Source organism: Cupressus sempervirens, chromosome 7 (assembly GCF_028749045.1).
Source record: "Cupressus sempervirens isolate cs-2001-9-10 chromosome 7, ASM2874904v1, whole genome shotgun sequence".
In the NCBI taxonomy this organism is placed as follows: domain Eukaryota; kingdom Viridiplantae; phylum Streptophyta; class Pinopsida; order Cupressales; family Cupressaceae; genus Cupressus; species Cupressus sempervirens.
The window spans coordinates 130,785,300-130,809,554 of NC_143124.1; the positions used below are offsets into that span (position 1 = coordinate 130,785,300).

Here is a 24,255-nt window from a genome sequence, read left to right on the forward strand (position 1 = left end):
GAAATACAAGGAGCAATGAATAGTGCTTCTCTTCACTATGCCATCTTCTATCATGTTGATCCCTTTGATCTCAGATATATTGATCAAGGAAAAGTAATATATGCCGATGCATTCTCACAACATGCAAAGAAAGGTGGATACACCAACGAAAGGCTCGATCCGTGGAAAGCGGCACTACACAAAATTTCATCCCTTTCGAGCTTACAGGTTAACAATAATAAGTATGTATTGTTTCTCTTTCTCCTCGATAGTCAAGTTCTGTATTCCATATATCTTGAGAAAAGTGATGCATGAGGAACTGATAATTTTTTGTATTCTATATATTCTTTAATATTTAGCTGCTCATGCAAGAGGAACTGAAAAAATTGTATCAGTTTGCATTGTTTATGATAGAGTGAATATCTGCGTAGAAGGAGTTTGTAGCGTTGGAGAACACGCAATATATTCATTTTAAATGATTGTAATGTAATATTAATTAGTGCGTGGAAATAATTGTTTTTTAGTGTCCTGTATTATACTCTCTATTCTTTACCTGTTTTCAGATTCTACAATATATAGGTTCTACTTAATTTGTGTTGTGTATTTTGTTTTGACTTTTATTTTTCGCCCATAATGTTTAGAGACGAGGCTGAAGTTTTGAAGAACATTGTGAATAGAGCATTGGGATTAATGAAAATAGATCCCATACATGTAGCCGAATATCCACTTGGTTTGGATGAACTAGTACAAGGCTTCGTCGAATCAGTCACAAGTGAAGAAGACAGTGAAAAACTCACGGGGATCGTGGGCATGGGTGGTATTGGGAAATCCACTTTGGCCAAAGAGCTCTTCAACAGAAACTTTCGCTTATTTCAAAAATGCGGTTTAGTTCCCGACGTGCGGGATGTGACATCCAGAAATGCTCTGCCTGAGAAGCAGAAAAAGCGTCTTACAGACCTTGGCATTGAAAATTTGTCTTTAGACGGTGTCGACGAAGGCAAAGTTGTACTCACAAATTGTTTGAGCTCTGTTCGGGCCCTCATTGTTTTGGATGACGTGGATCACATCGATCAGTTGTATGCTCTTTTGCCAACTAAACACAACCTCGGATCCTAAAGTATGGTAATTGTGACGTCCCAGAAAAGGGATGTTCTTAAATCGATGGGTATCTCAAACATTTACGAAGTGCCAAGACTTGATAGCTCAGTAGCGAAGAATTTATTCTGCAGGCATGCTTTCCAGAAGTCTTCTCCACGCACCAGATTTGACACTCTGGTTGACAAATTTGTCAAGGTTTGCGATGGTCTGCCTTTATCTCTGAAGGTATTAGGGGGACAGCTACATGGTGAGGATTCCATTGCTTACTGGGAATCCCAATTAGATAAAATCTCAAGAATATTGCCTAGCGACATCACAAAAAGGCTACAGGTTAGCTATGATGCTCTGGATAAAGAAGATAGAGAGATGTTCTTGGATGTGGCTTGTTTTCTCATCGGCGAGTGCAAAAGCACAGCTATAGCACTGTGGGATGGATCCGGTTGGAGTGGCCTACACGGTTTACAAACACTTGTAAATAAGTGACTTGTGGATACGCTTTCCGAGAAACATAACACCTTCAATGAGAAGAAGATACGGATGCACGATCATCTGAGGGACATGGGAAGAGAGATGGCAAGTGAGCACTCATCATATCGGCTTTGGCATCCAGAGCAGATTGATAATATACTGCATTTCCAGGTAAATGTATTAGTGGCTCCCCTTTAATTATTTCTTAGTGAAATCATAAAAATAATAGTTTGTTGTTTTGTCTGCCTTTGCTTTGCGGAAGAGTTGACTGAAATAGCTTGTATTCTGGTATTTTTCATTCAGAAAGAAATACAAATTAGAGGGATACAACCTCCAGCTACTTTTGTGGCCTTCAAAGAGTATGCTCATCAGCTAATGTGAACCTCAAGAAAACTAAATATACTTCATGTGCGAAGCAATAAGTTCACGGAAGAGTTTGCATATTTATCAAAGCATCTTGTTTGGCTTCGCTGGCATACCCGTTCATTAAGAAATCTTCCATCTTGGCTTCCATTAAGAAATTTAAGTGTTTTAGAGCTTGATGATGCTAATGACTTGGAGGAGTTGTGGCACGTCAATGTGGATGCAAGTAGTTTGAATCCGTGGTTTTTGTGTAACAACTTTTTGATAGTTTATATTTTTCTCAATTGAATTCAATAGAATAATGAACTGAATTGAGTATAATGATGTTTGCATGCAGCCTCCTCTGCAATTGAGAAAGCTTATCGTACGTTTCTCTTTCAAATTGCAATGGCTTCCAACCTCAATAAGACGTCTTCAAAATCTTAAAATGCTTTCCCTTTGTTTTAGTGGTAGCAGTTTGCCAGAAGAGTTCTGTGGCCTGCATTCGTTGAAGTATTTATATCCAAAGTTATCTTCACTGCCAGCTGGTTTTGGCAATTTAAAATATTTGAAGTATTTAATGCTGTCTTGCCCACAGTTAAGCATTTTGCCAGATTCTTTCCAGCAGCTGATAAAGATGAAACATCTGCGATTATCCAGATGTGAAACGCTCTCCTCACTGCCTAATGGCTTTGGGAATTTAGTAAGATTGAAGTATTTAAGTCTAACGTTTTGCTAGCAGTTGAGCACTTTACCAAATTCTTTCAAGCAGTTGGCACACTTGGAAGATCTAGAGATTCCATTCTCCTCAACTACTAATGGTTATAACTTGCTACCTATTGGTTTTGGTAATTTAAAGAGATTGAAGCGCATAAGTCTAATTTGGTGCAGCCAGTTGATCATGTTGCCGGACTGTTTTGGGCAGCTGATACACCTAGGATATCTGGATTTATCAGATTGTGAAATTTTATCCTCACTGCCTGAGGGTTTTGACAATTTAAATAGATTGAAGCACACAAATTGGGACTGTGCAAGCAGTTGAGAACTTTGCCAGATTCATTCAAGACGCTGATACACCTGGAGCATCTAAATTTACAAGGTTGTGCCAAGCTTAAACTAAACTTAGATGTATTTGAAGGCATCAGAAAGCTCAAGTACTTGGTATTCAGCGGTTGTGAAGAATTAGAAGATTTGCCTAATCAAATTAAGAATCAGGCATCTTTGACAAAATTAGATCTAATGGGTTGCATTAAGTTGAGAAGCTCACCAAGTAACATTGGTCAACTGGTGAACTTATGGTCGCTCAAAATTGAGAGCAAGGTGATGAAAGGCTTGTAGACTACTCTTGTTCACTTTCCCTCGTTGAAAAATATTGAAATTGTAAGTTCTGAAGGTACAATGGAATTTTGTGTTGAGGAAGAAGACCGCAAACCAGTCTCCGTGCTATCAATTTCCAGTGACTGTTGGCCCAACCTCCAAAATTTGGAGGTCGAGGACAATAGCATCGTTCAAAAAGACAAGTTTCCTAAAAATCACCATTTAATCGAGATAGAGAGACTGCCAATGACCCTGCAAACGCTGTCAATATACCATTGCGAAGTGCTGAAGAACATCAACTATCTTAGTGGTCTCGTACGCCTTGAGAAGCTGCTAATACAATATTGTGTGCAGTTTGAAGAGCTGTCAAGCTTTTCTGATTTGGCTTCGCTGGAATACTTTAGATTGATAGAATGACCCAAAGTTAAGAAAATAGAAGGCCTACAACACTGCAAGTCATTGAAGCATCTATGTCTTCGATAGACCCACTGGAAGGAATCCGTTATACAAAGTTTAGAGAAAGTAGAAGGATTGGAAGCAGTGGAGTTCGTATGTGACACCATATCAGCTCTCAAGTCTTGTATTCAATCTATAAATATCAAGGTAATGAAAACTTTCACAAATTTAGAGTTTTCTGAATTTATATAAATGTTCGTGTTAATTACTTGCAAAACTTACTATTTGCAGGGAAGGCCAGGAGAAATATTTATAAAAGGTAGTGTTAGCTGTGTCGTGGAGCCCATTTTGAACTCTTCGGAGTTTCTTGATCTTATGGTCAGGAAGGCCAGGCAGCTGGGCTATGTACGTGAGACTAATTATTTCTGCTTTAGGAAGGGAAAGGAGCTGAACGGGGAGGAGAGGAAAGTGGTACAAATATACTTGCACCTCAAAAATGGTGGAGATATAGTGGTCGTCACACTCGAAGGAATCAGGATAGAGAAGGAGGTGCTAGTTGAGGGAAGGAGAAAAAGAGTCGTGGAGGCTTTTAAGAAATTATTAGCACTTCTGGAATAGTTTACTCTGTCTAATGTGATGATCGATCTGGCTTCAGGCTAATAATGTATAGGGTAAGCCTCAATTGGAATTAGTGAGAAGGGTAGTTAGGGTAGACCTTTTTTTCAGATTTTATTTTTCTTGTCTATTTTTCTAGTAGATTTTCTTCACAAGAGATACAATGTGTTGAAGTTCTTGCCTAAAGTTAGATGAAGAAAAGTAGAGATATATCGTAACCAAGTATAATATGTCTTGAGTTTGAGAAAATAGAGTAGACCAATAGCAAGGAAAATATAGGGCTTGAGATGGAGAATATAGAGTAGGTCAATAGCAGCGAAAATATGTATCCCAAGAAATGAAGCGAGACAAAAATCCAACTATAGCTTTGTGAAAGTATGGAAGGATTTTTATTAGTAAGATCTTGTCTAGGTATAAATAGCATTGGGTACAAAGTCCTAAATAAATTTTGGAATGTTGGTCCTTCGTCTAAGAAAAAAAGAATATGTAAGAGGCCACTAGTTGAGTGGTTAACTTAGATTTTCAATTCAATCCTCAACTACCTTAGGCTTTTCGACGAATATTATGAACCCTTTATGAGATGGGAGTCATACAACTTTCTATTATAATGGCTCATCTTTGTGAGAAGACAATTTACATAGAATTAATTATACAAAACCATAACTTGTGATAAATAGGAAATACTTCACAATGGACAACTAGTGATGCAATTATCTAGAAATGGAATATGAATAGTAAACCTCCACACTACTTGGTATTGTGTATCCAAAATAAGAGATCTTGTTTCGTCATATTATGTTTCCATTGTAGTCTACACAAGGTCAATTAAAATTAGTTAATATTGATTGAAATTAAGAATAAATATAAATCATAACCATTCAATTGATCTGAATTTGAATAAATCATTTTCAAGTTATAGTCTCTGCACCAAGGCCAAGTTTTACTATCATAAATGAGAAACAAAACTTGTAACATTGCCTAAGGCATCCAATATCTCTCCCAAGACAATTTCAAATTACACAAAATGAATTTATCAAGTTGTAACCAAATACGAATTTAGTTTCATAATATCTAATCCATTAATTATTTAAACGTATAAATCATTATGAGAGAACAAATCATTGTCTGCAACTCCATTGGAGGTATACAAAAACTTTTTTTTCCTAAACTGTCCACAACTTTCACAAATCTGCATACAATTGACTCAAACCAAAAGGGATTCCATACCAAACCCTTCAATATGATGGGATTCTCAAATCTACAAACAACCACTTTCATCAAAATACTCATAACTTATTCATTTGTCCACATAATCATTCCAGAAAAAAACTAAAATGAAGCTTATTCATCTTAATTTAAACAATAAACACTTTGTATGATATTTCTAGGCTATACTGGTCCATACACAACCTAGACTCAACATAAATATAGTTAACACCAATCAAAACAACACATTTTGAAGACATTGATTGATTCAAAATGATCTTCCTCTTTCTATTCATTGTTTGGAACAAACATACAATGATTTTATACTAGTTGGGGTGCTTTATAACTTCCCAACCACCCTTTGAACCAATAACCCTACTCTTTACAACATAATTGCACTTTTTACAATGTTTTATGCATTTCGTGCAATTTTGCATTACAATTTTTTTATGTCAATGTGACAAATTTGAAATTTTAACTCCAAACTTAATAAATATTTGCATGGACATTCAATTACCCTAAAATAAATTTTAAAAGCTATTTTAAATCCATTTTACCGTTTATTAGTCATTCTTTCATATTCTAACCTTCTTGACAAAATTAGGACCTAAACAAGACAATATTAACAATGTCATACAAATGGCTTCACATAGCCTTACTTATGATTCAAATAGACTCCTAATACATTGAAAGCACTATAAAATTCATAATAAAAATTCTATCCTCTTGTAACCTCCTATTATTCCTTTCTACTTAGGTGCTCCTACACCAAATAATTTACAATTGAAATAAATATATCTAGGAGTTGGCCTATGTCGTAAATTTTTTTTTTTTTTTTTGAAGATCAAGTAAATAATTTTCCTTACACTCAACAACAAAAAAAATCATATCTATGTCTTATTGGAAATGTAGAATAGGCTAGGTGACTTAGAGTGGGGGTGAATCCCAACATTAGGTGACAGGGGTAGACATTAGTTACATAGCATTCCCAACATTTTATTGTTCTTTGGGAATCATGTAATGTAAATTTTTTTATTAAATTGAAATTTTTAGTTTTTAAATTGATTGGCTACCACTATTTTTCCATTTTCTTCAGTTTTTCTTTATTCAAATATCTGTTCCAATATTTTGACAAAAATGTTGGGGAATTCATAGGCACTTCGTGGTTGCAGGGAACCAAAGTTACATTTTTCGAAGGTCTAACTACTTGATGTTACCATGACTTTGCATTTGCAGTTCACCATTTCCTTTCATGCCAAGTAGCAGAAGAAACTTCTCTATGCTATGTATGAATGTAATTTTTGACTTTGGCCCATTGTAATTTTGATATTATTTGTTAGTGGCATATCCATGGGTAAAAGTACAAAGCTGTGTCACCTTTTAGGCTGACTAATTAGAACAACTAAATTTGAGTATTTCTCTCTAAAAATTAATTTTTTTGAAAGATATGATATAGAGAAATTTATTCTAGCTAAGTTATACATTGTATCGCACTTTTCCATTTGGAAATGTTTATTAACTTCATGTTTGATAACAGTTTGTATCCAATTACTAAAGAAATATAATTATTTCTGAAAACTGACATTTCAATAACTCTTACTATTTTTTATGATATATTTTTAATAACTTATAAACACCATTTTATAGAGACCAAAGTCGAGAATGTTCTCATATACAGTTTATCGTGTTTTAATTAGATATCATATGTTATAATTAAAAAATTCTACAAGCACATATTTTAACACTAGAAAAGATGTCAATTTTGAGAAAGAAAAAAATAGTAAACCATATCATAAAAATTTAAAACTCATATGACATTCTAGAGGAGAGAGTCCTCTTCTAGAATGTATAATTTTTATTCTGGTTAGAATAGATTTGTTTTGAAAAATGTGGTGGGAGATAAAAACTATCAATTTTAGGTGAGTTGAACTTTGATTGATTATAACAGTGAAAATTTAAGTCTAAAGACAATTTTTATTTTTGAATGTTCTAGATATATATGCTATCTATAACATAGTCTAAGTTCAAAGAGAAATAAATTTATTTCCATATAGTTTTGTGGTGGGAACTAGACCCCTAATTTTCAACATTTTTCAGCAACTAAAACATTATCTATAAAAATTATGGAAATATATCAATTCTTAACCCAAATAATTGTTAAAAATTATAATGCTAAACTTGATCAATTTCTACACATCTCATTAGTTTACCTCATTTTCAAATTCTAAATAATAATACCAATTTTATATCATTTAAGGTGAATAGTTATACTTTTGTTAGGCTTTTCCTTCACAAAAGGGTGACACAAGTTTGTGCTTTAACCCCCATCAATTTATTATCATGTATCATGACCTAAGATTCCTAGAACTTATGAAATGAAAAAGTGACTGTAGCAACATCTACCTAAATCAGCGCAATGAAAATGATTTTTGTGCTACCCCACCATGTGCATCTCAATTAATGCATGGGTCTAACTCCGATAGATCATTTTCTCTGCTTGGTGTTTATCCCATGTTCCCATGCAACTTATTATGATAAATTTCTATTTAAATTTAAGCAGTAATCATGTTCCCATGTAATTCTTAAATTGAGATGAAAGGATAGTTTGGAATATTTTCTTATTATCGTGGAGCAACAACCACTAATAGTTTCAAAATAATATTTGATAAAAGTGCAACTATTTAAATTCGAAAAACCATAGATATCTTCATAAATGTTTTTCCTCTTGCCTAAATTTTTTCTTCCAAATCTAATTTGCAATAGATATTCATTTAAAATTTTGATTTAAAAGAGGATGCTTAAAAATAAACACAAATTTTGCTTACACGAAACCACCAACTTCACAATTTTTTGCTAAAAAAATGGAGTAGCAGCGTCTAGCCAAAATAATTTTAGCAACCACACGGGGTCCTCCCCTTAGTTTATATTTCTGATGCATATGTTTTTTAACTAATATCTCTATATGATTGAGCTTCCCAAAGGTCTATTTAATAGTAAACATTATGAAAGTTGCATCTTAGGTGGTGCTTATCTTTGTGTGGCTAAGACTACTCTTGTCCTAGAGTGGAAAAGTCAAGAAAAAATGACTAACTTCAAAATGTTCACATGAGAGGGGTTTTATCAATATGGTTGTGTACATTGTGCTCAAAAAACTCAGATTAAGCCATTAAATTTTCTAGGGATCATTACTATAATTTTAAACCTAAAAACCCTTTTTAAATTAACCAAACTTATTGACTACTCAGATGCTCACCATTCATGCCAGCACATGAACCAAGTGGTGCAAGGGTTATGTTGATTTTGAAAAATTGGGTGTAGTTCACTTATGTTTTTGAGTTTGTAGATTGTTTTGGTGCATAGTTTATTCTTTTCGAGACAATCTTCTGAGTTAAATTGTGAGTATTTAATGGTATTCACTTTCATTGCAAGTGTTGCTAATAAAATAAAGTATATCATTAGTAGTCATTCATTCTACCTCCTTGCAAGATGTTGATTAAATAAATCATAGCATTACTAGTTATTATTTTAGAGGTACTGATTGTGTATTTTGCACTTCCATTTTGTGTCATTGAAAATTGTACAAATTTAGTATACTAAAATTGATAATAACTAATTAAATTTAACTTATTAATATAGTCTCAATATAAAATATTATAGATAATTTGAGGTTAAAGAAAAATATTTTATATTCAATTTATATTAATAAGATAGGCATCACATTTCAATTTCACATATATTAGGTTATTTCCAATATAGATATGCAATCATCTATACCCTAATATTATTAGGAAGGAAAACAATTGGGTTCAATAGTATCAATATTAAAATGCACACAAGTATCGAACATATCTTACTAGGCACAAAATGTTTAAATATATACAATTGCTGAACACACCTTGGAAAAGAGTATGCAAATTTCAACAAATGTACTCAATATATTGAATGGCAAAAATTGATCTATCATTCTGGAAGCCTTGTGATGGTTTTGAACAATATGCTTCTCAAGAGTTTGTAGTCACTTGTTTTCTAACCTTATATCATCCTGCTGAATGACTTCAAAGCGATATGTTCTACAGTCTAAGTTCCACATCTTTGCATAGGACCATCAATAGGTGGTTTCACATCTTCATGAATCCCTTCACTAGTAGAATTTTGGCAAATAAATGACTGCATGACTAAAACTTTTAGTCACATGACTAAAGGTGATCAAATTCTAGTAATATTTTGTAATGTATAAGTGACTAAATAAAAGATTAAATTGGTCATTGGCTAAAATCAAAAGGATGGACTAATATAAGTGGCTAAATAAATGATCAAATAAATGAATAAACAATTGGTATCTAATATTTAGTCACCCAAACAAATGACTAAATGAATGGTCAATCAATTTTAAATCATACTAAAATATTCTTTAACTATGTATAACTTTTATTGCTCATTAATGGAGTCTTTGTCCTAACAATACATCATTATTAGTTAACTTCCTTGTATGTCCTCTCAATCGATCTTGAACTAGAAATGAACTCAAAATCACCCCAATCTACACTCAAAATCTATATATAAACTCTTGAAGACGAAAAAACCTCCACGCACTCAAAAGAAAATTCCAAATCTATCTTTGTATACAAATAATATTAATTATAATTAAGTATTTTATAATCTCAACATAGAATCACTATTAGTCAAGTTAATGTCATGTAATAACCATCTTTATAAAATATAACATTATTTTATTATAAGTACATTTAATATATTAGTATTTAGTAAATAGTGAGAACCTCTATTAGATAAATATTAAATCTTTGAATAAAATTATTTAGCAATAAAAGTAATAAATATTTACAATTTAAATTATATTTATCATTAATCTAGTTGATAAGGCTATTACCTCATGAATGTCACTCTAAAAATTGTCACATCCTTGCCATCGACACTCCATTACTAGAATAGTTCAAGTCAAAATATTTTGGCCAAACATGTTTCGGGAGCCAGCTATGAAGCCGACAAATTTCTCCAACTTGACCACCATACATAGTCCCTTCTCTATACCATCTAGAATCTTCCCATCACTTTGTACTATTAGTATCATGACAACATTTAGTATGACAACATTTATAGTCACATCACCTTGCCCAAACCATTAGTTGTAAAATTTACATGTATTATCATTTCCTACCACATAACTCATAGATTACATTTTTTATGACTGAACATGATTTATAGGAATGAGTCTATTTAAAATTACTCTAATCTTCAAGTTCCTAACTTTTCTTTTATATGAAATAACTCAATCTTGCATTAAAAAAAATAGATACCATAAATAATTTTGATACCAATAAAATTAAAAATACTAACTTACTCTATCATACTTCAATTATGAAATAGTGAAATTGACACTACTTTAACATATTTTATCTAGCACACGCGCACACACACACACACCGCGCGCGCGCGCACACACACACACACACACACACACACACACACACACTATATATATATATATATATATATATATATATATATATATATATATATATATATATATATATATATTCAAATTACACATTGAATTTTTTTAAAATTATTTATCTATTTATTTATTTATAACTATACTTAATTATAGTAAAGGCATTTAATATTTAAGATGCTCAACCTAACTTTCTTTATCAGCAATTTATATTTCTCCCCAAGGATGAAGCATCATTGAACTCATTGTGTCCATTAAATTATTTTTCTCGTATATGAGAGAGAACTAATTCCACCCAACATACCTTGCTAAAGGCAGGGCTCATGAGTTCTCTTGAATTATTTTTGACAAAACTCCTTCGCATAAATATGACGATGAAACAATGAAACCATGTTGATGTTAGAATATTTGAATTTGATTTTCTACAGAACCTATAACGTACTAGAAATTTGTTCAATTTTATGACTCATTATTACTCGGCCTTAGAAGAAGAAAAGGAACATCTTACTATTGTTCATTCTAAAGATCATTCTTTAGTTTGAAGAGACATCTTTAGAGATCATTCTATTGCTCATGCTTTTTGAGAATGGAGCATGCAGAATAGTTCTAGTAGTCTATAGATAAACAAAAATGAAATACTAAATTTTGAATCTATTAAAAACCAAACATGAACACAAAAATAACATTTAAAATGTCATCAGTAAATATATAGCCAATTTTTGTATCCTTATTTTTTGTTGGGTAAATTAATGAAGTCAATAATAAGATTGATCTATTTGGGTTTATGGGCATTGTAGTTAATAACTAAGATGTTTATAAAAGTGTTGTAAACTTTAGGGATGTTGTTCAAAATATCCTTGATTATTTCTTATGCCAAACACAATATGCTAAAAATATATATGATCGAGTACAACCAAGAAATGATCCCTAGCCACCCTCAAGTATCAAAAAGAGGAAAACAAAGAACTAGAACTCTATGATAGGAAATGTATTTTCTTTTATTTATCTTCATGTGAATGAAAATCTTGACATGCCAATGTATGTTCTCTCTTTAGTCAAAGTTTGGATTCAATAAGACGATCACTAAGTACCCATGAAAAAATTATGAACTGTCCTTGCGCTGTCATTTTTTCCTGATAACATTGAGTAGGACACATATATTGATGCAAGTCTTTTCATTTTTCCTTCCTCTCTTTTATGATGATCATACATTGTAATAGTGAAATGAATCAATTTAAATATAGGGCAACATAACCAAGCTTAAGCAAAAAAAGACCAGCTTTTAATATGCTATATAATATGTAGGTTATACTAAGCCCATAATGTTTTAAAAATATGTTATATGTTGTCCAAGGGGTTCATCTTAGCTGGTATAAGCAATGAGTTCCCATTGTGGAAATCTTGGTTCAAATTCCAAGACAAGCACCTTTGTGAAATTGTAAGTTGTGACACTTGGTCTTCCAATTGTTATTTTGGTGTGGTTTCTCATAAGGATCTTGAATAATCTAGTAAGTCTCATGTTGTTGCTTGAATGAGCACAAGGTTTACCAATTACCTTTAATATAAAATATGATATGTGATTATGAAAGTGTCTTTGTACTTGCACCTTCAAAAAATGTATTGCATTTGTTGCGAGTATTTATTGTCCATTAGATATTTTAGTTTGGTGGGCTTCAATTAGGATCATTTTTAATTTAATCTAAACTTGAAGTGAATTTTCTATCATTTCTATTTATTTTAGCGCCTGCTTTCCATCCAATTGCAAATTGAATTAAACATTTTGCAATTTTAATATTTTTTATACACTCCATCCCCACTTAAATTTGAGTTTGATAGTGGAAAAACCCTGAAACTCGAGCACCCTAACTTTGAACTTATCAAAATCTTGGAAATTTCATATCACTCCCAACTTTTTACAACATCTTACTTGGTGAATTATATTCTTATAATATAAAGGTTTCAAGTCCACATCATCAATTATGATGCCACATAACCATGTTTTTTTCGACTTGGCCAAAACAACCCAATTAAAAATTAAGATTAATGGTCTTGCAAAAAGGGTACACATACTTGCACATCTAACATGGCATTGCATCATTGGTTTCTTTTTGAAACTAAGGGTGCATTTCATTTAGTTTTTGGTAGTCATCATTGTACTAACAACTTTAAAGTCAACATATTGGTGTGATGTTATCAAAAAATTGGACATTAAGTGAATAAATATGGATATTAAATTAATAAGTGTAGATATCATGTCAACAACTCCTATCACAATCATTGGAACCAATTGAAGTATTGGGTCATTTCCCCTGGCCATTATGGATAAGCATGTGACTCCTCCACAACTTAAACATTCAAAAATAAGTTTGATATGGGTTTAGGTATGTTTAATACTTGTTTGCTAAAATAATGATGGTTTTGTGGTGCCATTTTCCTTGACTAAACTAAATCTTGTGGAACATAGACATGGCCAAGATTTCAAATCAGTTGTGTCTAATTAATAAGTTTCACTTTTTGGTCAACAAAAAACATTTTTAACCCATCTTATGCTATATACACAAACAATATTTCTATTTGAAATATTTATAAAATGCTCAAAAATAGTTTTCTCCCTTCTCTTTAATATATTATCCAAGTATATCTCCCTATTGGCATAACCATTCCACTTTGTTGGAGTGCAATCGCTAGTTTTTCATTATTGGAAAAATCAATACCTATCAAATTAGATCTCACAAAAACAACTATATAATTTACAAAACTATCTAAATAAAGAAACAAGACTAATAACTAAACATATAATTTGATATTCAATAAATTTAAAGATGGAGAAATTAAAGCCTAAAAATATGGGTGTAAGGCATTTTACATTTTTCAAATAAATTGAGCTCCTACATGTGTGAGGTACACATACACTCGACCTACTCAAACAACTAATAATTCTTTGGAGAGAAAGTAGTGAATAAGTCTACAATTTTAGTGTCAATTAGGGTTTTGTAAATCGGTATGTACAAGTCATGTAATAAAAAAGTTTCTATGAATAATGAGTGAAAATGGATGATCTGCGTCCTACATTGATTTTGTAGGCCAGAAAACTCATTAGTCACCCATATTCCAATGGTCGCTTCTGGATTTTGGGTGTCACCCATGTTCCAATGGTCACTTCTAAATTTTGGGTGAAGATTTTAAAATGACACTTTTAGACCACCTCACACTCTACAAGGTCTACAAAGAGCTCCATAAATATACAAAAATTGAAAAATTAGCTTTAGGCTCTTCACTCACCTATGGAGCTTCACCCAAAAAATGATAAATTTTGACGTATGAATTAGGAGCATTAGATTCCCAAAGTTAGCATAGGAGACTACTAGATCATTTTCCCTTTTACTATGAAAAAAATGAGAAATCTACAATCAATTAGAATATTGATTCTTTATATTAATTAGTTTTAATTAAAAAAATTACTTTTACAATATAGAAAGAGCTATTAAAATTAATTGTATCAACAACATAGGCTTCTTCTCCTAACCCTCGAAGAGAGGAATGTTTTGGTTTTCATTTTACTCATTCTAGTGCATGTCAAGTTGTATCGTGTCCCTTTCCCACTAATATTTTAAATTAAATATCTCACCTTCGAACAGGAGGCCCAAGGCTATCCATCTTGGTTTGACCTGAAGTTAATTAAACCTTTGTAGTCAAGAATTATCCTGCAATGCGATAGTGGTAAAGAATTTGTCTGTGTCCACTATTTTACTGGGAGACAGATGGATGACTACGATCGATAAGATTGAAAATTTCTTGACAAGTGTGATGCGAGACAACTGGGTGAATAGTCTTGATAAGACTTCTGCTTTCCAATTTTCCCCAACTAGTTGACTACATTGGCACTGACAATTATGATGTGAAATAGGTGGATGAGTACAGTTTGTTGGATTTTTTTTTTTCTTCATACATTGAATCTCCACTCCATGAATTTTACCAGATGAGGACTATTGATAAGAGTTTTGATTCCCCTTACATCCATGGTTCCACCTTTCCCCAATTTTCAAAATCCTTCCTCTAAAACTTTCCAGTGAGCATTCTTGTGCAGAGTTGAACTGCGATCTTTTTTCCATGTTGGTAGGTAAGATAATTATCTTTAATTATTATAAATTTATTAGAAATGGTTCACCAATCAGAGTTGGACTAGGTGAGATGATCTAATAGTGACCCATATTCTAAAGACTACTATGTCTATTATTAGTCAAAAAGGTAGGGAACTAATGTTTTGTTTTCACCCCCTAATTTCTTTTTTCTTGGTAATAGCCTATCATATTGCAAAGTTTGAGGAATTATATTTAAAAAAAAATTATTATATGCTAATTATAAATTTATGATTGGATACCACTATTTTTTTGAGGTTTTTTTCATTTTATGAATATTATTATTGAGAAAAAATCAACATCCATAGACAAAGCTGACAAGATTGTAATTTGATGGCAGCAGCTTCGATTATTAATGCAGTTGAAGATCTTAATATTGGATTTTGCATCAAATTGCCCTCGTACTCGACAAGCCATTTGAAGATTTCTCACGCAATGTGGCTAATTAAAAATGATAAAATAAATTATTTAATTTGTCTTCTCTGTCTACCAAGGGTGTCTGCCTTTCAATGCAATGGGACACAACGTCAGAGGAAGGTATGATTTATTGCATAAATTCCAAGCATTTAAAGGTCTTTGTGGCTAGCTATTTTATCTTAACTTACTCATCAACATGATCTAAATGTACAACTATTTAACTCTGTGATTAAAATGTCGATTTCCTCGTATCTTGGGTACAAAGGGAAACAATCTTTAGCTCCATTATAGCTTTGGGCAAACCATGGTATTTGAAGAGTCTTATGTTCATACATGGGAACATTTAAACAGCAAATGGTATATTTGATACTCTTCAAAAAAAACTTTTCAAATTTTTTTAGAAATTCTATAATTGATATTTTTTTTGATTGAAAAAATAATAAAATCTTTTGCAAAATTCAACTCAGTCAATAAAAAACTTCAGATTAAGGAAAAGTTAAAAATAAATATAATTAAAATAAATTCAATTAAACAGTAAATAAATTAATTGCAATAATTGAGTCAAAATTAGAGGAAGTTTTTCAAAACTCACAACTTAATTGCTTTTATAATTTTATTTTTAGTTCAAAATTCAAAGTAACATCTGAATGCAAATATAAATTTATTTTCTTCACAAATCATATTTATATTTATTATTAATTTTTTGAATTTTTCATCATTACATTATCAAAATCAAATTATCAATACACTTATTAATCAATTCACATTATATTTTTAACATTGCTATATTAAATTAATTCATCATTGTTACGTTAATTTTCTCAAAATTACTTGATATAGAATAATTTCTCTTAAAAAAATCTCCTCCTTGCACTTATATTTAATACTTTATACTATTAAAAAATTGTAATATATTTCACCTATAACATAAGATGGGGACTTAAACTCTCCTGGAGCTCTTGTTATAGATTCTCTCAATTATTGTTCACAAAAGTTTGAAAAATGATAGCATATGTACTAATAGTAATCACACAAGTACTGATAGTTTCAACCATTTTTTAGCTTGATTGGTTCATGTGTGCAAAAAGTACTATATTTTTGGTGAGTGCTCATATGGGTATGAACATAATGGGTTATGGTTGAACATTTGAAAATGACACTTTTAGACCATCTCACACTCCACAAGTTCTACAGTGAGCTTTGTAAATGTAGAAAATCTAAAGGGTTAGATTTAAGCTCTTCACTCACCTATGGCACTTCATTGAAAAAAATTGACAGATTTTAACATATGGATTAGACGTCTTAGTTGCTCGAAGTTAGCTTGGGCAGCTACTTGGTTGTCTCCCCTAGCTCTATAGTCCCTCTCTTTTGGGGAAAATAGAATATGAATTTGAGTTTGGTAGAAAATAGAAGATGTTATATGTTTATAACTTGGTGTGTGAACATGTTACATGTTTCAAAAGTTTACATTAAGGTTATAGTAAAGCAAGCTTCTAGAACACACACTGCTTTTGTGCTATTTGTGGAAAGTTATAATGAAATTGAATCCGTAACCATCATGGTGAGCTTCATGTTTTTTTGTATCTTCTTATATGTTCCTATTTTTCCTCTCTTTTTTGTTCATTAATTTATTTCTTCTTTTATTTTGCCCTGCACTTAACTCATCTTAAAGATTATTGACAACTTTAACATGAACTAATCCACCCATGCTAGAAAATGATAGCGAGAATTCTAGAAGATATAGTTTTAATTGAAGATATAGTGAAAATTCTTCAAGATGTATTTGTAATCAGACTTTCACATGATGGTCTGATGGATGTCATGGTTTGGTATGGCACAGAAATTTGACCAAAAGAATTGGTGTTAAACCCAGAATTCACAAATGCATTTGCAAAAATATTGGACAAAAATTAGTTAAGATTAGCAAAATATGTATTGTCATTAGAGTAAATTGAATCACTATTGCATTTATATAATCTCAAATGGGATAGATCATAGATGAAAATTTGATTATAAAGAAGAAAAGGAGAAAAGAAAAGTAAGAGTTTTATTGTCACTGTCATTATTATCCTTGACGAGATCAACAAAGAAGGTACATTTGAAGAATAGACAGATATTTTGTACTTAGTAGTGTTGCTTCATTTCCATCCACCACGTGTCTCCAAACCGGGCTTTTCTATTTACTTGAGACATTTTCAATTAAGTGAATGCTTGTTTATTATTATGTATTTTGGCTCACTTATTAGCAATCAGCAATTGAAGTTTTTAAATCATATTTGATATACTTATAATTCATTGAAAAGATAAAATAGAAATATATGAGAGCAATTGCAATAAGTAATAATAACATAAAGAAAAATTGTATATTAGTTTAGGAAAATTCAAAATAAATAATATTATTTTTAAATTAATTTTATATTTGCTATTTTATATTTTGGTGAAGATGTATTATATATAAATTTTAGATCTATCTTTTTTAAATGTGTTGATATTTAAATATAGTTATTAAATTACTATTATATTTTATTTTTTAAATCTCTCTTAAACTTTGTCTATCTTTACAACATTTGAATTTTTAAATAACATTTAGAAGTAAAACTGATGTTGTAAAAGGTAGGAGAATCCCCAAATCCTAGCCATCAACAATTAACCACATATCATAATATAAAAATAACATAGATATTCAGATCCACAAAACACCAATTTCTTATAATAGAATCATAAGATTACTTCCAACATGTCATGTTGTCCAAGTATCAAGCAATTACAATAGTAATTCTACAAGACTCTTAGACTACAAAATATTTCTAAGATTTGGTTATGCTTTATTTAGAAGATTATGAGTATGATTTTTGACTTGCAAATTTAAAAAATAAAAATAAAAAAATTCCATGATGAACTCTGAAAGTTCAAGATTACTGAATATATGTTATATCAATTTGTATTTAAATCTTTTTTATTAATTTTGGAGGTGAATATTAAATATTTCCATATATGATGTATTTTTCTCTATATGGTATGGGAAACTGTTTTCTCTAAATCAGGTATTTTTCCCTAAGTTGCCTCACAGTTGCAAGATAGAATAGTGCATGATTCTCATAGATGTTTTACTTCCACTTCCATCACTTGTTACAGCCATAATGCCTACGTATGCCATGATGCCTAAAATGTGCATGATACATTAAAAATAATCAATTAGATAGCCGGTGCCCCAGAGTGCTTGCATGGTCATCCATTGTCATCCATGTTACCATCTATTAATTTAGACTATTTATATATGTATGTTTGTTGCAATTATAGTTATGCTATTTTATGTATGGTGCAATCTACGCAAACATGGCCGCATTCATAGGTAGCCGTCTTCAACGGAGACGCTTCTTACGAACTCACGCAGTTTTGGACAGGCCGTTTTCTATGTTTTCGCTCTTCTTCTTCTCCAAATCTTTATTTTCTTCTCGCATAGCGTTCTTTTCCTCTATTTGCGACCGTGGTTCTGTCTCTTCTTTGTATTAAGGATAATTTGGATCCTTTGAAATGGCTTCCAATTCTGAGCAGCCTGAGCTCGAAGACACTATTGAGCAGCCTGAAATGGAAGACGCTTTTGAGCAGCCTGAACCTTCTTCAAGGCCCAGGCAATATGAGACCTTTTTAATGGAGATCCCTAAATTGTTGCAGGAATGGTGTCTGTCCATTCTAAACATCTTGGTACAGATCTGCCTCATTCCATTCCGCAGGTTTATGTGAGCTATTGAACTCAGCCGGCAAACGCTACATGAGGTTGATTGCCAAAACATATTTGACCAGTTCCCACCATTCTCTGAGTCTGCGTCCACGGAGCTCTGGCAGATTTTCATTAACCATCGCGGAAGCGATACGAAATACACATTCGCCAAAAAAATTAAGGAAACCCTTGATAGCAAGGGATTTCGCGCTTTCCTCGATGTAGGTGCAATTTGGCCCGGCGATGTGATATAGAGAGAAATACAAGCAGCAATGAACAATGCCTCTCTTCACATTGCCATTTTCTCTCCCAACTATGCCCAATCCTCATGGTGTCTGGATGAGCTTACTTACATGCTCAAAATCAGAGCCCCTGCTACAATTGTTCCCATTTTCTATCATGTTGATCCCTTTGATCTTAGATATATTGATCAAGGAAAAGGAATATATGCCGATGCGTTCTCACAACATGCAAAGAAAGGTAGATACACCAAGGAAAGGCTCGATCAGTGGAAAGCGGCAATACACAAAATTTCATCCCTTTCCGGCTTACAGGTTAACAATAATAAGTATGTATTGTTTCTTTTTCTCCTCGATAGTCAAGTTCTGTATTCCATATATGTTGAGAAAAGTGATGCATGAGGAACTGATAATTTTTTGTATTCTATATATTCTTTAATATTTATCTGCTCATGCAAGAGGAATTGAAAAAATTGTATCAGTTTGCATTGTTTATGATAGAGTGAATATCTGTGTAGAAGGAGTTTGTAGCATTGGAGAACACACAATATATTCATTTTAAATGATTGTAATGTAATTTTAATTAGTGCGTGGAAACAATTGTTGTTTTGTGTGCTGTATTATACTCTCTATTCTTTACCTGTTTTCAAATTCTACAATATATAGGTTCTACTTAATTCGTGTTGTGTATTTTGTTTTGATTTTTATTTTTCGCCCATAATGTTTAGGGATGAGGCCAAAGTTTGGAAGAACATTGTGAATAGAGCATTGGGATTAATGAAAATAGATCCCATACATGTAGCCGAATATCCACTTGGTTTGGATGAACTAGTACAAGGCTTCAACGAATCAGTCACAAGTGAAGAAGACAGTGAAAAACTCACGAGGATTGTGGGCATGGGTGGCATTGGGAAATCCACTTTGGCCAAAGAGCTCTTCAATAGAAACTTTCGCTCATTTCAGAAATGCGGTTTTGTTCCCGACGTGTGGGATGCGGCATCAAGAAATGCTCTGCCTGAGAAGCAGAAAAACCTTCTTACAGACCTTGGCGTTGAAAATTTGTCATTAGACCGTGTCGACGAAGGCAAAGTGGTACTCACAAATCGTTCGAGCTCTGTTCGGGCCCTCATTGTTTTGGATGACCTGGATCACATCGATCAGTTGTATGCTCTTTTGCCAAATAAACTCAACCTCGGATCCCAAAGTATGGTAATTGTGACGTCCCGCAAAAGGGATGTTCTTAAATCGATGGGTATCTCAAACATTTACGAAGTGCCAACACTTGAGAGCTTAGTAGCAAAGAATTTACTCTGCAGGCATGCTTTCCAGAACTCTTCTCCACCCACCAGATTTGACACTCTGGTTTACAAATTCGTCCAGGTTTGCGATGGTCTGCCTTTATCTCTGAAGGTATTAGGGGGACAGATACATGGTGAGCATTCCATTGATTACTGGGAATCCCAATTAGATAAAATCTCAAGTATATTGCCTAGCGACATCACAAAAAGGCTACAGGTTAGCTATGATGCTCTGGATAAAGAAGATAGAGAGATGTTCTTGGATGCGGCTTGTTTTGTCATCGGCGAATGCAAAAGTACAGCTATAGCACTGTGGGATGGATTGGGTTGGAGTGGCCTGCACGGTTTACAAACACTTGTAAATAAGTGTCTTGTGGAGCTGGTTTCCGAGAAACATAACACCTTCAATGAGAAGAAGATACGGATGCACGATCATCTGAGGAACATGGGAAGACAGATGGCAAGTGAGCACTCATCATATCGGCTTTGGCATCCAGAGCAGTTTGATAATATACTGCATTTCCAGGTAAATGTATTACTGGCTCCCCTTTAATTATTTCTTAGTGAAGTCATAAAAATAATAGTTTGTTGTTTTGTCTGCCTCTGCTTGCAGCAGGGTTGACTGAAATAGGTTCTATTCTGGTATTTTTCATTCAGAAAGAAATACAAATTAGAGGGATACAACCTCCACTTACTTTTGTGGCCTTCAAAGATTATGCTCATCAGCTAATGTGAACCTCAAGAAAACTAAATATACCTCATGTGCAAAGCAAGTAGTTCGCGGAAGAGTTTGCATATTTATCAGAGCATCTTGTTTCGCGTCGCTGGCATACCCATTCATTAAGAAACCTTCCATCTTGGCTTCCATTAAGACATTTAAGTGTTTTAGAGCTTGATGATGCTAGTGACTTGGAGGAGTTGTGGCAGGTCAATGTGGACGTAAGTAGTTTGAATCCGTCATTTTTATGTAATAGCTTTTTGATAGTTTATATTTTTCTCAATTGAATTCAGTAGAATAATGAACTGAATTGAGTATAATGATGTTTGCGTGCAGCCTCCTCTGTAATTGAGAAAGCTTATCATATGTTTCTCTTTCAAATTGCAATGGCTTCCAACCTCAATAGGACGTCTTCAAAATCTTAAAGTGGTAGCAGTTTTCCAGAAGAGTTCTGTGGCCTGCATTCGCTGAAGTATTTATATTTATACTATCCAAAGTTATCTTCACTGCCCGCTGGTTTTGGCAATTTAAAAGATTTGAAGTATTTAATGTTGTCTTGCCCATAGTTGAGCACTTTGCCAGATTCTTTCCAGCAGCTGATAAAGATGAAACATCTGCGATTATCCAGATTCTTTCAAGCAGTTGACACACTTGGAAGATCTAGAGATTCCATTCTCCTCAACTACTAATGGTTTTTCCTCGCTACCTATTGGTTTTGGTAATTTAAATAGATTGAAGCGCATAAGTCTAATTTGGTGCAGCCAGTTGAGCATGTTGCCGGACTCTTTCGGGCAGCTGATACACCTGGGATATTTGGATTTATCAAGTTGTGAAATGTTATCCTCACTGCCTGAGGGTTTTGACAATTTAAACAGATTGAAGCGCATAAATATGGGACTGTGCAAGCAGTTGAGAACTTTGCCAGATTCATTCAAGAGGCTGATACACCTGGAGCATCTAAATTTACAAGGTTGTGCCAATCTTAAACTAAACTTAGATATATTTGAAGGCATCAGAAAGGTCAAGTACTTCAGATTCAGCGGTTGTGAAGAATTAGAAGATTTGCCTAATCAAATTGAGAATCAGGCATCGTTGACAAAATTAGATCTAATGGGTTGCATTAAGTTGAGAAGCTCACCAAGGAACATTGGTCAACTGGTCAACTTATCGTCTCTCAAAATTGAGAGCCGGGTGATGAAAGGCTTGCAGACTTCTCTTGTTCGCTTTCCCTCATTGAAAAAGATTGAAATTGTAAGTTCTGAAGGTACAATGGAATTTGGTGCTGAGGATGAAGACTGCAAACCAGTCTCCGTGCTATCAATTTCCAGTGACTGTTGGCCCAACCTCCAAAATTTGGAGGTCAGGGACAATAGCATCGTTCAAAAAGACAAGTTTCCTAAAAATCACCATATAATCGAGATAGAGAGACTACCAGTGACCCTACAAACGCTGTCAATATACCATTGCGAAGTGCTGAAGAACATCAGCTATCTTAGTGGTATCGTACGCCTTGAGAAGCTGCTAATACAATATTGTCTGCAGTTTGAAGAGCTGTCAAGCTTTGCTGATTTGGCTTCACTGAAATACTTTAGACTGATAGAATGCCCCAAAGTTAAGAAAATAGAGGGCCTGCAACATTGCAAGTCATTGAAGCATCTATGTCTTCGACAGACCCGCTGGAAGGAGTCCATTATACAAGGTTTGGAGAAAGTGGAAGGATTGGAAGCAGTAGAGTTCGTATGTGACACCATATCAGCTCTCAAGTCTTGTATTCAATCTATAAATATCAAGGTAATGAAAACTTTCACAAATTCAGAGTTTTCTGAATTTATATAATTGTTCGTGTTAATTACTTGCAAAAATTCCTTTTTGCAGGGAAGGCCAGGAGAAATATTTATACAAGGTAGCGTTAGTTGTGTCGTGGAGCCCATTCTGAACTCTTCGAAGTTTCCTTATCTTACGGTCAGAAAGGCCAAGCCGCTGGGCTATGTACGCGAGACTAATTATTTCTGCTATAGGAAGGGAAAGGAGGTGGACGGGGAGGAGAGGAAAGTGCTATAAATATACTTGCACCTCGAAAATGGTGGAGACATAGTGGTCGTGACACCCGAAGGAATCAGGATAGAGAAGGAGGTGCTAGTTGAGGGAAGCAGAAAAAGAGTCATGGAGGCTTTTAAGAAATTATTAGCACTTCTGGAATAGTTTACTCTGTCTAATGTGCTGATCGGTCTGGCTTCAGGCTAATAATGTACAGGGTAAGCCTCAATTGGAATTAGTGAGAAGGGTAGTTAGGGTAGATTAATTGGAGTTTCTTTTAAAATAATTTTGTGATAGATTGAACAATATATATATATATATATATATATAACGTTTTATAGTGAGAGATGGATGTTTTTAATGCTTTATTAAGCACACAATTATTTACTTTATTGAAAATTGAATTACTTTATTAACTTATATTATACTTTCATGATTTTGATTGTAGACTTTTTTTCAGATTTTATTTTTCTTATCTATTTGGATGTTTTTTTTTTTTTTTTTCTAGTAGTTTTTCTTCACAAGAGATACAATGCACTAAAGTTCTTTCCTGAAGTTAGATGAAGAAAAGTAGAGATATATCGTAACCAAGTATAATAGGTCTTGAGTTTGAGAAAATAGAGTAGACCAATAGCAAGGAAAATTGAGGGCTTGAGATGGAGAAAATAGAGCAGGTCAATAGTAGGGAAAATATAGATCCCAAGAAATGAAGCGAGACAAAAATCCAACTATAGCTTTGTGAAAGTATGGAAGGATTTTTATTAGTAAGATCTTGTCTAGGTATAAATAGCATTG

At 33.1% G+C, this 24,255-nt stretch overlaps 2 protein-coding genes and 1 pseudogene across 2 annotated transcripts; all 3 read left to right on the forward strand.

Annotated features, from left to right (window-relative positions):
- Nucleotides 1–15: 15 nt before the first annotated feature.
- On the forward strand, nucleotides 16–1,095 carry LOC149545850 (disease resistance protein RPV1-like). The gene is made up of 2 exons (XM_089793848.1): nucleotides 16–221; nucleotides 621–1,095. Exons 1-2 carry the CDS (start codon nucleotides 16–18, stop codon nucleotides 1,093–1,095), a joined length of 681 nt encoding a protein of 226 aa, XP_089649974.1.
- Nucleotides 1,096–1,098: 3 nt separating this feature from the next.
- Nucleotides 1,099–1,560, forward strand: LOC149545851 (disease resistance protein L6-like). The gene has a single exon (XM_089793849.1). It carries the CDS (start codon nucleotides 1,099–1,101, stop codon nucleotides 1,558–1,560), a length of 462 nt encoding a protein of 153 aa, XP_089649975.1.
- A 17,547-nt stretch (nucleotides 1,561–19,107) lies between these two features.
- LOC149545852 (disease resistance protein Roq1-like) lies at nucleotides 19,108–23,625 on the forward strand (annotated as a pseudogene).
- The last annotated feature ends 630 nt before the right edge of the window (nucleotides 23,626–24,255 follow it).